At 39.6% G+C, this 15644-nt stretch overlaps 1 protein-coding gene across 1 annotated transcript; it reads right to left on the bottom strand.

Moving 5' to 3' along the window:
- Positions 1–1923: 1923 nt before the first annotated feature.
- On the bottom strand, positions 1924–8041 carry LOC129067350 (HLA class II histocompatibility antigen, DR alpha chain). The gene is made up of 5 exons (XM_054569171.1): positions 7897–8041; positions 5376–5621; positions 4645–4926; positions 4220–4385; positions 1924–3550 (listed from the first exon to the last, which is right to left on the bottom strand). Exons 1-4 carry the CDS (start codon positions 7976–7978, stop codon positions 4231–4233), a joined length of 765 nt encoding a protein of 254 aa, XP_054425146.1. The 5' UTR covers positions 7979–8041; the 3' UTR covers positions 1924–3550; positions 4220–4230.
- Positions 8042–15644: the final 7603 nt, after the last annotated feature.

The raw sequence follows: 15644 nt of genomic DNA, 5'->3' as shown, positions 1-15644 counted from the left end.
TGAAAAGCAAAGACCTGCAACCAAAACTGCTCTCTACAGACAAGGCTCTCAATGAAAATGGAAGGTGAAAATGGAAGGAGTTTCCCAGACAAAAGAAGGCTAAAAGAATACACCTCCAGCAAACCAGCACTGCAAAATATGCTGAAGAGACTGCTTAAAGATGAAGAAAAAGAGTCTAAGAATACCCCGTTCCTTTCACAGTTGCCAATACTTGATATTACCAATATTTTTAATACATATTAATCTGATTGTGACAATGATGTGTTATTTTAATTGTTCCTTTATTATCTGTTGAAACTAAACCTGTTTTTGTATATTGCTTGCTTGTTTCTATTATTTTTAAAAAGCTTCAAATGACTTTTTGGTATTCTTTATTCAATTTTTGATTAAATGCTTATAGAATATTTTCCCTAAAAAAAAAAGCATTAACCCTTTTTAGATGTGTTGTACTTTCCTATTCTATTATTTGTCCTTTAACTTTTTATATGTATATTACTGTACAGTCTTAAGTGTTTAATATAGTTATATTGTCAGTATATTTTTTTATAGCTTCTAGGTTTGAATATTTTACTTCATAGTAAGAAAAATAGTAGTTTGTATTTTCTCCTAAAACTCCTTATATTCTACACATTGATTTTTAACTCACCTGAATATTTCTTGTATAATGTGTGAAATTGGGCTCTATATTTGTTTTATTTCAAGTAATAGTGGTCCATGCACCTTATTTGTTGAATAAGCCTTATTTCACCCACTGATTTGAAATACCAACTTAATCATATATTACATTGTTAGACAGATATATACACTTGTCTCTAGAATGCTCATTATATTTCATTGATCTACTTGATTATTTCTGTGCTGGTATCATGTTTTAATTGCTGTGACTTTATAATGGTTTTAAATTTTTTAATATTTTATAATTGATTTTGACATTAAAAAATAATAAAATCAATCTGCATTTATGAAAGAGAAAAAAAGAAAAAAGAGAAAGAAGAAAGAAAGAAAGAAAGAAAGAAAGAAAGAAAGAAAGAAAGAAAGAAAGAAAGAAAGAAAGAAAGAAAGGAAGGGAAAGGAAGGAAGGAAGGAAGGAAGGAAGGAAGGAAGGGAGGGAGGGAGGGAGGGAGGGAGGGAAGGAAGGAAGGAAGGAAGGAGGGAGGGAGGGAAGGAAGGAAGGAAGGAAGGAAGGAAGGAAGGAAGAGAGAGAAATAGAACTCCTACCTTTTGTGACAACATGGATGGAACTGGAGAATATTAAGCTAAGTGAAATAAGCCAGTTGATGAAAGACAAATACAATATGATCTCACTTGTAAGTGGGCTCTATTCAACAGAATAAACTAACGAACAAAATAAACCACAGGCATGGAAACACGGAGCAGACTGAAAGTGACCAGAGGGGATGGGGAAAGAGGACAATGGTGGAAAGCGGGGAAGGGACTAGACAAAGAACATGTATGAATGACCCATAGACATGGACAACAGAGTGGGAATTGACTGTGGGAGTGTGTGTGTGGGGGGTGGGATGGGTGGAGGTGGTAAAGGGGAAAAATTGAGTCAACTGTAAAAGAATAAACATGATTTATAAATTAAAAATAAAAAATAAAACAATAAATAAATAAAATGTTTTATATAATAAAAATGCCTTTTTTAAACATGGTAAGATACCGATTTACTGTTTTTATTTTTTATTCCATACTTGTCTGAGTTTTAGTGTATTCTCTATTGTACATCTATATATTTTATAATTAAAAATGGAGCTATGTAAAAGAAAAATCTGGGCCTATTGTATCTTCAATTTTCTAAACACTTTGCTTTAATATTATAAACCATAGATACAGAAAATTACTATTTACTAGTTATTCTTGTAAGTTTGTTGAAAGATAAAGTAAGGCACACTAAAATTTTCAAGAGTTTATTTTAGAAAAAAATTGATTTAAATCTGGTAGCATCAAACTGAAAGTGGTTAAGAATGCTTTGCCAACAGGAGCTGGGGGAAAGTCTTTTATAGAAAAGAGAAAGGAGCAAAGCAAGGAAATGATTTGATTAGCCATGGCATAAGTGGCTGCCTTACTTGGGAAAGCTTAGTTGGCTGTTTGTGAGTGATTGTTCTTAAATTTCATCTTCTGTGATACAAGTGCATTTATAGGACTTGATTCTGACTTAGGTTTGGGTTTGCTAATGTAGGCTACCAAGATATAAGAACCGTCTCTATTATTACTTTAATAAATTTCTCCTTTTGGTAAGATACCAATGGGAAAAGGGGGTCAAATATATGGTGACAGAAGATGATTTGACTCTGAGTGGTGGGCATACAAGGCAATATACAAATCATGTATCATGGAAATGTACATTTGAAACCTATATAATCTTATTGTCCAATTCACCCCAATAAATTTAATTTTAAAAGATAACAATAGATACTTAGATAGTAAATGATAGAATCAAGATGCAGCCCAAGTCTAACTCATTTCAGAAACCCTTTCATGCCAGTCTACCACGTTGTTATGAATTATCAGTATTCATGATTTGGGGTAGGTTCTGATAACCATTTTAGAAGTAAATATCAAGTAATAGTTTCACAAATAAATGAACAGTTTATCTGTGTCACTGTGTCTTAAACATTCTTTTCTCCTGTTTAATATCATATTCCCCCAACACTTTACCTAGTTTTTCCACTCACGATCACATCTACAAATATAAGACAGTTCCAAGAATAAGTCAGGCCATTCTCCTGGGAATGATACAGGGATCCATGTCTATCTAAATAAAATCCTCAATGTCTAATCTCATTCCTTATCAAGTCTGGAATGGGTGATGCCGATATGTAAATTCTGTAATGTATGTGGATCCTCCTCTTTTCTGTGCTCCACTCTACCTCATCTCCCCACCACCTGTCTCATATTATCAGAGGCCAAACCTTAGGCTTTCAGATTCATTCTACTGAAGATCCAGATATTTTACTGACTTGGGGGCTCAAGAACAAAAACCAAACTCTGAACTGGTTGCTTGTAGAAACCTCTCAATAAATCTCACTCTAGAGATGTCCACGTGAGACCTGGCACACAGCCACTGGATGGCTTACAGATCCTCTGAGGGAGGCCACACTCTAATGAACCTGGATATTTTTTATTAATTACAGAGGATGAAAGGTTTACATATTCCCCAGCTGTTGTGAAGTACACAAAAAACCACCTAAGATCCATCCAATGGTTTACTGTATTCAGAAAAATCACAATCACTGTTTGAAGAAACCCCAAGCAATAAATTCCCATAGAACTTCTGAAAGTTACCGTAGCAAAGAATGGATCTTATGGGGCCTATCGAAGAGGTGTTGCATGCTAATAGCAAAAAGATAATGAACAGGGACACCCAAATAGGTGATAGAATATGGAGAGGTTGAAAAGGCATCACCACTCCTAGCATGACTAGGCAGCTGGAAAGTGCTGAAGAATGGTGTCTTCACAGAGGTGAACAATTGGAGAATTGCCAGGTTTGTAAAGATATTAAAGCAGACATCTCTTCATTGATCTTCTCTCTAAGGAAGCCCATTACCTGTAGAAGGACACACACAGTTTCTAAAGAGCTTAAGATGAATATTTGAGTACTTACCTTCAGATTCCTTCCCCTTTTCCATTAATCCTTTGACTTAGGAGAAGTCTTAATATTCATCTGACATCTCATAAATACAAACTTTTCAACATGAACTGCTATATTCTACCATCATAGTGAGCGTGAATGAACAGAGCATGGTTTACCTTCTATTAGCACCCCTGACACCACTTTTCAGATCGGAGGAGCAAAAACAGGTATTGGGATTCATACAATGAATCTTCACTGACCCTCAGAGAGACAAGCTCTGGAGATGCTTTGACCCAACTGATGGCCTGCCTCGGAAACTATAACCTAAGAATCCTCCAAATCTTGAAGCTAACTTTCCTAGGTCACTGGACCCAGTATTCTAATGTGAAACAGTTGTCTTAGGTATAGGAGACAATTTCCAAGACTGAAGGTCTGGGCGCACATGAATGGGAAGGGATGGCGAACTTTGAAACCCTGGCATACTAGAAAGGGCCTATGTCTGATTCTCTCCCAGCAAAGGTGAGTCAAGAGCCATGACTTTCCCTGTTTTTCCCCTTAAAGGCATCCAATGTTCTTTCCCCCACTGTGTTTCCTTCCCTTGATAACTCCATACATGTGTTCCTCTGACCACACTAAACCCACCTGCAAGTGCCTCACAGTGGACCTTGGCGTTCAGCAGCATTGCCTTTGCGCACGCCCTTGATGATGAAGATGGTCCCAACAATGATGCCCACCAGACCCACAACCAGGCCCAGGCCACACACCACATTTTCTGTTGTCTCTGGGAGGGGAGTTCGCGCTTCAAACTCTGGGGAAATATAAAACAATGTAATGAATGGTGTACTAAGTCAAACAATTATTAGTCAGTTAAAGAAGACGAAAATAGGATAATGTATTAAGGGAATTACAACTTAGAAGGAAAGGAAAGCTGGATAATGGGAGAAGACAAGAATAAGAATTGCAACAACTATTACAAAACAAAGGACTCTGTGCTGTGTCCCAAAGGACCAGACACATGCATCACAGGCGGAAACCAGAAAATAAGGAAATTGAAGGATGCTCCATACCCCAGTGCTTGAGGAGAGGTTCATCCAAACCCCAGTGCTCCACCTTGCAGTCATAGACGTCCTCAGTTGAGGGCAGGAAGGGGAGATAGTAAAACTTGCGGAAAAGGTGGTCCTCCCTGGGCAGGAAGACTGTCTCTGACACTCCGGTTGTGACAGGTTTTCCATTTTGAAGCCACGTGACATTGACTACTGGTGGGGAGAACTTGTCGATGAAACAGATGAGGACATTGGGTTCTCCCAGTTCCACAGGGTTGTTTGGGAACACAGTCACTTCCGGGGGTTCTGGGGGACACATGATAGAAATTAGCCTTCTATGCTTAGGCTTGGCCCCTCCCTCTCTCCCACTAAAGCTGAAACAGAAGTTGATATTATGTCTTGAGAATCTACACCACAGTCTTAGGTCCTTATCTCTGGTACCCTCACTCATAAACTGCAACCAACATTGAGGTATGGGATATCCAAGGACCTCATTCCTGGCTCCCCCTACATAGATTGAGAGTCATAACTTTGTAAATAACTATGGATGGCAGAGAAAAGATATGAGAACATCAAGAAATGAAAAAAAAATAACAAAGTTTTTGGGCCTGCAGCATGAGAATCTAGAGGACTTACTTATGGCAAAGTTAGGCCCTTGGAAGGGAAAGTTATTCTCAATGACATAACAAAAAGAGCTAAAGCATCTATTTTAAAGCTCTGATTCCCACATCTAGGAGTGCAGCAGGGACAGGTACCATTAGTGTTTGGGGTGTGGTTGGAGCGCTTTATCATGATGTCCAGGTTGGCTTTCTCCACAGCTATATTAGCCAATGCACCTTGAGCCTCAAAGCTGGCAAAATCACCGAACTCTTTAAGCCGCCAGACCGTCTCCCTCTTTTCCATATCCACATGGAAAATCTCATCACCATCAAAGTCGAACATAAATTCGCCTGATGGGTGTGGAGTCATATAGAACTCGGCCTGGATGATCACATGATCCTCTAGAAAGGTAAAAAAGAGAGTTAGGGTTGGAACAAGCAGAGAGAGATGAAGAATCAGGATCATACACAAATTGTGGGTGGCAGTTGAAAGAGGTAGGCTCAGTGGAACAAAGAGCAGTGATGGAGAGTAGGGGTGACTGGAAAGATAAGGCCTGTGTGCAGTATGTTTGCGCCAAACAGAGATTGGAGGGGAGAAATTAGGGGCAGTGTTAGAGATGGTGGGTTGAAGGAAATGGGGGCTGAAAACCCAGAGTCTCCTGAAGCTGTGGTTTGTCTCCATGTTACTAGCTGAGGAATGATTCCCACTTTAGAAATCCAGTAGCAGCTCCTAATAGGTTGGGTTCTGAACTTTGAAATCAAAGCGAATTTTGAATTCTTATTTAGCAACTTACTTACCTAGTGAATTGACCAGATTACTTCACCTACTTATATGTAGTTTTTCTGTTATTTTCTTCTGTGGTTTTGCTTCTTCCATGGATTTATTTTTAAGATTAAATTAGATAAGGTAAGTAATTTCTTAGTATATCAACAGGCCTATAAAAAGCCCTTTAGGGTCAAAAATTATTTATTTATTTATTTATTTATTATTTTAATGTTTTACAGTTGTTCCAATTATTTCCCCCTTTGCCTTCCCTCTACCCAGCCCTTCTCCCACTTCCATAATCAGTCCCCACCCCCATTGTCCGTGTCCATGGTCCATCCTTCATATATGTTTCTTGACTAATCCCTTCACTTTCTTTCAAATAGTCCCCCGACTCCTCCCTTCTTAACACTGTCAGTCTGTTCTGTGATTCTATGCCTCTAGTTCTATTTTGCCTCATTAGTTTATTTTCTTCATTAGATTATGTAGTATTATATAGTATGAGATTATATAGTATTTCATGCTAAGTGAAACAAGCCAATCAGTGAAAGACAAATACCAGAAACTGCTTTGTATTTATGGAGTAGACCCATGGAAAATATAACTGGGGCCTGAGGTACCCAGCAAATTAAGATTGAGACCTTGCAGTGTTGTAGAGCACCCACTTTCCTGGATCTGTACCCACCCTGTGGATACCTCTTGGCAATGAGCCCTTATATCATAAAGCTCCTTACATTAAGACAGTCATTATAGAGTCTATTCTATTAGGATTGATACTGAGGATAATCTATACCAAGGGAATAATCAATTTGAAATAAGAAAATTGCAGTTGGAGAGTATGCAGCCTCTGTGGTATAAAGGAGAGGGGGATTTGAAAGTCTGACTGTACATTGACGAAGCCAGGGATTTATTTAGCACTTGCAGCTATGTGTGCACATGCAAGTACACACGCCCACAAATATTTAATTGCCCCTTTCCAAGCCAAAGGAAGAGCCTCTCTCCTTCCAGGTATTCATGTGCATGTATGGCCCTTTCTGAGAAATATAAAATGTGCAATTGCCATCATGCATCTTGGAGTTGTGTTATTGCTTCACTTATTTCCAGTCTACCTGTCACCCTCTGTGGTGGTCACTTTGAGTGAAAGATATTTTTTCACAACACATCTTCATTACAGCACAATATTTGCTCTAGAGATGGCAGAGAACATCAGACTCTTTACTTCCTTACTCACATTTCTACTCTCTTGGAAAAATCATTAAGTAATAGTGACTGAAGATCCAATATATAGGGCTTATCACTGTTCCAAGGGGCAGTAAATTAAATGCAAGTTCTATCAGCATACCTATCCTTTCCCATCCTTTGGGTAGATTATTGTTTATTTATTTATTTATTTATTTATTATTAATTTATCTTGGTGACTTTCCTTTCTAGCGTTCTCCAAAATAAATATCATTGTTCAAAATATTCTGACAGGATTCACATGCCAAAGAATAGCTACCATGTATTCAGCTTAGAATGTCTCATATTTTTCTCATTTAATCCTCACGAAATTTTATGAATTTTTAAAATTTTATTAATTATCTAGAAAAAAAATAAATGAAAGCCCATGAAGGCAGCTTGTTAATGCTTGTTAGGAAATATTTCTCCCTTAAGTCTGGCTTATCTCAAAGTCAATGTCATTGACCAATATAAAACTCAGTTTTGCTCCTCTAAAGTAACTTTAACTTACTTTAAACTGTGGTGAGAACAGAAGTCTTCAATCTACTATTTATTATACTTTTAGATTTCAGTAGTCCACTGAATACTGATCAAACTGTTCCTTCACTCCATATATTGTCCCTCAAATGTCCACTGTTCATTCCTCTAATGCTCTCAGAGCTTATTGTCCCTAGTTATGATTCTCTCAGCACTTACCTTTGATAGCCCACAATTCCTGAAGGTTCACCAGGAGAACTGTGATGAAAAATCCTAACATTGGAACTCCAGTCATGACCATTTTCTTGAGCGCTTTAATGGGGATCTGTAGAGCTCCAGTGGGGTAGAATAGACTAGAATAAAAGAAAAGAAAATGTAGGGTGTGATGGTGCCTGATTGATTAAAATTCAAATCAGTTGAGCTACAGCCAATCAGCAAAGTGTCTTCAGATGACACCTTTGTTGCTAAGGAAAAGACTCTTGTAAGGGGCCTAAGAAAGGAGATAGATAAAAATGTAAAGTTCTTAATCAAACAAGCACAGCACAAACAACAAAAAAGGAGTTTTTGAGAATGTTAGGCAATCACTCAACTCTTCCATCTCAATCCAAGTTTTAGAAAGGGATATACCTGGAGCACATTAGTGAGAGTATAATCAGTGGAACAACCTAAAGTGAGAGCTGATAACAGATCATGCCTCTGTGCTATGACAGCTGGAGAGTTTCTTCCAAGGGACAACAAATCCTCTAAAAAAAAAAAGGTAAATTACCAGGCTGTAGAAAATACTTGAATCTTGGCAATACTGGGTGACAGAGCTTCATTTCAGGAGCTTCCCATTGCTTTGGGCTTCTCCTCCAGTGTCCTGGACTCCAAGATGGCCAACTGAGTCCAAGAGGACCCCAGGCACTGTACTATCCTTAGGGAACACTGAAGGGGAAACTCTGAGTGTCAACACTCCACAAAGTGAAGAGGCATGGAAAGCTACTCCTTTGGAAATGGGTAGTGGTTACCAGAGACAATGAACTGTTAAGGGGATACCTTTTACTAATGTCTACCATCTTAAATATGATCAGAGATTGGAGTAGACTTTTGGGGACACACCTTATTTGAGAGCTTGAGCTGATGAATAGGCTGAAGTAAATTGGCCAGAGCTATTTTACTAGGAATGCTAGAGGCTGACCTGCAGGAGGGCTTTACTCTTACTTCAGCATGTCATAGGATTATGGAAATTCCAATACAAAGAATTAATTTTGATGTTTACTATTGAGAATCCTGAAAGTTAAGACCTTATGATCCTCATATTTTAAAAAACATAGTGCAATATAAAGGAAAATTAAACCACATATAGAAAGGTATGGAATTCAAATACTTTCAATGGAGAAAGCATAGCAATGAGGCAGCCCATCAGATGACGAGTTCACTTTTAATATCAGTTATAATCCATACACTCAGGGTGGATTTCCCACACTGTTGTGCTGAGGTCTTATCCTGCCCTTTAACCGCGTTCAGAAATCATGAGGGCAAACGCCCTGTGCATTACTGGTTATCTGATGACATCTGGGCTTTGAACATTCTCTGACACTGCCTTCTAGGTCACTTGGAGGAGTCCCACAGCACAGTTCTGTTCTATAATCATTAAGGAATACATTTCCTGGAGGCCTGGGAATGGGCCAGAGGAAAGCCCAACAGTGTCAGTCTCTGTTGTGAGTCTGATTCTGTGATTTAGGCTTTGTCATCTCCCCATTCAGAGGAAAAAACATGGATACTTTTTCCATGCCTGCCCTTGCTGCCATAATGCCTCATTTTTATAAGGAGCTTAAAAATATATGGCAATCAGAGATTGTTTACAGAAAAATATTTTATATGTTGTAATAGTATCTTCAACCCAAGGTGTTGCTTGGCAACTTATGACAGTGTTTAGTCCTAAAACACTGATTGGTTTTCCTCTTGAGATTTCTAAATTTGGGAGATTTTTAAAAAGACTTTCAGTTCCTTTTCTCTGTGATAGTAAAGTAGTTCCTATTTGAACACTATTCTCTCCTGCGTGTTTGAGGAAGTTTCTGAGGGCTCCTGAATGAGCTATTCTTGGTGACATAGATGGTGAAGAGCCACTGTAAAATCAAAGTTCAGTCAGGAAATAGAAATCCCAATAGACACTCTCACAGGACTCTTTATTACAATTCTTTCCTGTTATAGGAAATTGCACCTTAATGCTGTTAGAATTCTGGAGGAGAACAAGTCAGCGCAGACCCATACCTTTGAGAGATCAGAAGCCACTGCTGATGTCACAGCCCCTCTAGAGTCCCAAGGAAAGGAATGCTCCCAGAACACAAGGTGATTGGCCAAGACCCCTGTCTGGGAAGCCTTAGTGCCCACCATATGAGATGACTTAGGCCTACCTGCCACCTCCCAAATCTCATAATACTGTGGCAGAATGTTGGCCCCATTTAGAAGCCTGGGGAAAGGAGAATCTAAGAAATATAATATTCTTAAATCTATTTCCAAAAATACAGACAAGACCATAGAAATGAATGAAATTTTTTTAAAAGACTAAATGCAAATACTATACCTATGTTATTTTGATCTAGATCTATATATATACCATAGCTCGCTTTGGTTCCCCCCACAGCACCACATTTAGAACCTGAGAAAATAACATTTGGATTAAAGGTTAGGCCTTGGAAATGAGAGCTTTCACACTGGACCTTGGTGAAGCCTGAGACCTCATTACTTCAAGTCTGTGCGGTTGGAATTCTGAGAATCCCCAGTCCCTTCTTCCAGACTCCCTTCCCTGCCATTTTTTCTTCCCTCTAGCAATAAGAATCGTATTGATATTTTTCCCGCTGGAGGGGTTTTGATCTAGGCACTTCTTTCCCAAATCCCCAGATAAGAAACTTTCTTTGTTCTGTATCATTTCTCCTACCAATCCTGAGAGGAGGCAGAGAAGCTAGTCTACTGAAATAAGTCTCTATCAGATTGAAAACTGCCAACTGTTGATGTCAACAAATGTGCTAGAGTGGTGGGTTAATGGGCCTCCTAACATGCCTGTGTGTGAACAAAGGGCTCCATGGTGTTTGGGCTCACTTTCAACCTGGGAGGATGACAGTTTGAGAGTTTGATTCATTCTCTCTTCACCTGTACCAGAAAGCTAGTACTCTAAAGGCCTGTATAGCCCTGGCAGTGTGGCTCCGTGGATTGAGTGCCAGGCTGTGAACCAAAGGGTCACCAGTTTGATTCCTAGTCAGGGCACATGCCTGGGTTGCAAGTCCCCAGTTGGGGAAACACCAGAGGCAACCACACAGTGATGTTTCTCTCCCTCTCCTCCATTCCCTCTCCTCTCTCTAAAAATACATAAATAAAATCTTTTTTAAAAAAAGATGGAACAATCTGTTTTCTTTGTTTAATCCGTTTTCTTTGCACAGAGATTAAAATCATCCTTCTTTGTTTGGGTAGTTTTTTATATATACATATATACATATATTTGCATATTTATATATATACAAACACAAACACTCATTGTTATGTTTGCTGTGCTGTGTGTGAGTATTTGGAAACTGAATCTACATCTCAGCACATCTCTCTACCAGCCAAGCACAGATTCTATTGCTATAACTTGAGCAGCTATAATCATGTTCTATAATACCCAATTTTATTGCTTGTTCTAAGAAGCACAGTTTAACTTAATAACTGAGAGACTGTGAAGGAAAAGATTAATTTGGAAAATCATCCAAGGAGTCTAAGAGTTGTTGCCTTCAATAGTTAGCCCCTATTGCCTAACATGGGCATGTTAGGAGGCCCATGGCCAATTAACAGTTTGAGTCACTCAGCACATCCTCCCATTCTTTAAACATTCTGGCAACTTCAGAGCTACTTTCAACTTCCTTAATTATCTATGCCACTCGGAAGGCAGCACAAATCCTCAGAATAGAGGGCAGGCATTCCAATGCAAAGTTTTTTCATCTTTTGCAAATGTGCCTGCCCTCGCCTGTGACTGATTCTTCCTTTCAGCTCTTCTCCTGGGATTAGGGAATGATTTTAGTCACTATCCATGTGAAGATATAGTCCAGAAACCGCATCCTTAAATATGATGCTCTATCACATGAGCTGTGAAGTGTGGGTTCTCATCTGGGTCTGAATGATTTAATAGAATATAGATGTATTTCATGAATACCCCATTTGTGTATATTAGTTGGAGAAAGAGAATTGGAAAAGTCTATTTCCAATGAATCAAATTATATAATTTTTGCTTACTTATCAACTTTTATTAAATGCTATTTGATCATACTCTATATTTAAGGTACTGTTTTTGTTGTTGTTGTATTTTAGAACATCTGAAGTATATGGAAATAACTAGTAGGTTGGATAAGCACTAATGAAATTTTTGATTGAGCTGAAATTCATGTGTCTGCTCTAGCCCCTTTCAATGAGAATTGGAGGAATTATTCCCCTGTCATTGTCCAGGAATTGTAGCATACCACAGGAAAGTTGCTCAATTTTAATTAACAGGCCATCCTTTAATTCCTTTAAATTGCACAAACATATCTTAATCTGGCTATTAGATTACTTAGCACAATGTAACAATTAAAAGTGCCAGTTTAATTTAGGATAAACACATTTATTCCCCCTGCTGGGGAGTTTTGCAGGCAGGAATGAGTTTAGTGTTACTTCTTCCTCATGTTCTGGGCCTGGCTGATGTTCAAAGCAGAGCTTTCCTTTCTTGTGAGCTTCTGTAGGCTCTTAAGACTCCCTCATGGCCTAAATCTGGTGCATAGGAAACACTCAAACATCCTTTGTGCCCCAAAACTCTAGGTGTACATATATACAATGGATACTACTCAGCCACAAGAAAAGATGGAATGTTGCCATTTGTGACAACATAGATGGACCTTGAGAATGTTATGCTAAATGAAATAAATCAGAAAAAGCTAAGAACCATGTGACTTCACTCGTATGTAACATATAAAACTGAAATTCATGGACATAGACAGCAGGGTGGTGGTTACCAGAAGGAAGGGGGTGGGGGTGGGGGTGGAAGATGGAGGAGGCCTAATATATGGGGATGGAAGATGGTCTGAATTTGGGTGATGGGCACACAGTAGAAATGTGCACTTGAAACCTATATGATGCTATTAACCAATGCCATCCCAACAAATTCAGTAAAAAATTGAAAAACATAAGTGAAAACGTCTCTGTGTATGTAGACCACTCCCCGCACAGCCACACTTCCCAGGATCTGCCATCAACTCCTCCACCCACCCTGACCTCTAGGTCTGCTGATGAGCATCAGGAACAAATTGCATTGTCATCAGGCACCTGACTTTATGGAAGGTAAAGAAAACTCTTAGGTCCCCTAGAAAATAATTTCACTAAGTTCCAGGCAAGTAAGTTAGTCTCTTTTCTACATGCTTTGGGGGTAGAGGTAGAATTAATAGTAGAGAGCACGTGTATCCAAAGGGATCACAAACCTGCTCCCCCTATAGTCTAAGAACATCTTCTAGTCAGTGGAGAGAGAATAATACGCACATTTTCCCTGTTGTAAATTCTACAAAGGAGGTAAAGGACAGCTTACAAGTCTACAGATATATCTGTATTAATGGTCCCTTAGGTGAAACTGAAGAAAGAGGATACACATTAAACATTATATAGTAAGAAGTATAAATCACAGTCATTGTGTGTCAGTCTCACAAAGACATAACTATATTACAGTGAAATAAACGAACATATATCTAGCAATGTAGCTGTTCCTTAGTCCAGTTTTTTCCAGGGTAATAGAGAAGACTAAGCATTTCACTTGGCTTTTCTTCAATTAAGCTTTACAAAGGGGTCTCTCTGGTAAAAAATAAATCTGTTTCTTTCAACTCTTTTAAAGTTATCTTCTTTTTGTTCCAAAAGTAAAAATGGCATTTGGGGCATCAATCAATTCTGTGTTCTATCGAAGCATTTGGCATTAAAGTCACAGTGTACTTCTAAAAGATACTTGCTCTTGTGGGGTAGATGTCACATAAAACTGCTTAGCATTGAAGATTATTCTTTCAGAGGAAAGTAGAAGGCTTTCTAGGAGGAATTTAGGGGCTGGAGTTTTAAGAACTGACCATGTCCAGACCCTAAAATGGTAGTTCCTGCCTCCACTCTCTGGGTCTGGGCAGCATCATTTGAAATGTCTATGCATTGAGCAAGATCTCTGCTCATTTCTGAAGATTGTTAAAAATGTGTATAATACAGTCCTCTTTTACATTTACTCTATTCTAGTGGATGTAATGGAGGATTGTTGGGAAATGCTCGGCCTGGTTTCAGAAGCTGTAACCCTGCGGAAAGGCTGGAGGGCCCCAAGGCGGGAAATAATCAGGAGGCCTGGGGAAAGCAGGCCTCTCTGCTCTGCCATGGATGATCAAATTGCCAATGACGGGTAAGTTGCCTCGCGCTGAGGTAAACAACCTAAGACAGGTGTTGGCCAATTTCAGCAGCAGACAAGAAATTGGGGGACACAGAGAAAGGGCATAAAGGTCCCTGCACCTCTTGACTTGGCTTGGACATGGCCAGAGTCCTCATTGCAGCTGAGAAGCAGTCTCCTTATCCCTTGCTGGCTCCCTCCCCTTGCCTGGCTCAGTCTTGAAACAGTGCACAAAAAGCAACCCTAAATCAGATCTGGAGGGTCCCAGGGTAATCAGGCCTAAAAGAAAATTCTTGAGAGTGTGCTCTGTTCCTCCCTCAGATCTCTGGTCAGCTCATGCTGTGAAGGACATTCACATTATTTACACCTCTTACATTGTTAAGACATTTGCTTTATTTACACCTTTTACCCTATATCTTTAAGACACCTTTAAGTCTACTTCCCCCCATCTATAGTCTCTATTGTTGATTCTAAACTCCTCTCAGACCCACATAAATCAGTGATTTCTGTCAATTGTTTTCCTAAAGGTATCTAATCTCTGTGAAACTTATCTTGCAAATGTAACGAGTGTACGTAGGCTTTCCTGTTATCCTGTTTACATACCCCACTGATAAGATTTTCAATAAAAGCCTTGGAACAAAGGACAACAGGGCCTTCCCCATTAGAGGGATGTGCTACGGCCTTCTCCGGTAAGAGGGAAGTGCCCCTGTCTGCTCTTCCGGCAAACAGGGAAGTGTTTGCAACGTTTTGTGTTTTATCCCCCTCATCCGTGACAACCCCAGGACGGGCTCTGAGGGTTTCAGAGCCCTGCTCCCACCTCAGCTGGCCCCAGACAGTTTCCCTCAGGTTTCAGGGTGTGCTGCGCTCTCTGCGGCGCTCCCCTGCGGAGGCAGCAAGCCCCTATAGCTGCAGCAGTGCGACAGAGGATGAGACATTGACAGCTTGAAGATGGTTATTTAATGTATTTGGTTAGCAATCAGTGCCAAGGAGCTGGGTTCTAAAGATACAAACCATTCATAGTTGAGCAGTAGTAACCAGAGGGGAGGGGGAGGGGGATAACGGGAAAGAAAGGGAAGGATCATCAAAGAACGTGTATAAAGGACCCATGTGCAAAGCTAAGGGGGAAAAGGAGTAAGGGTGGGAGGTAAGGGTGGGTGGGGTGCAGGAAAGCGGTGGTGGGAAAATGGAGACAACTGCACTTGAACAACAACAACAAAAAAAGACAAGAGTGTGGATAAGAAGAAATGTGAAGACTAAATCACTAGGTCTGCTAACTGGATTAGGACAAAGAAAGTGGTAGAAAATAATTTAAAAAGTAATGAAATAATTAAGATTTTAAATCTGCATGTCCTGAACAAATGAAGGAGATTTTCACAAAGACTCAGAAGTCAGGAGGAGAAGGTGACTCTCGGCGGCCTTGAATATAGCATGGGTCCAGTGTGGGGGTGTGACGGGAAACCGCGGCAGAGCGCCAGCAGAACCGGGGAGAAAGGGCAGCTAAAGAGCAGATAGGAAGACACATGAGGAGTGGTCAAGGCAATAAGGTGTTTTAGGATAACCAAGAGTGATGATAGAGAAT

Source organism: Pteronotus mesoamericanus, unplaced genomic scaffold (genome assembly GCF_021234165.1).
Source record: "Pteronotus mesoamericanus isolate MK-2021 breed Mesoamerican mustached bat unplaced genomic scaffold, CSHL_Meso_final contig_20, whole genome shotgun sequence".
Taxonomy (NCBI): Eukaryota; Metazoa; Chordata; class Mammalia; order Chiroptera; family Mormoopidae; genus Pteronotus; species Pteronotus mesoamericanus.
The sequence above is the reverse complement of the archived record's forward strand: the minus strand, read 5'-3'. Positions and strand labels throughout refer to the sequence as shown.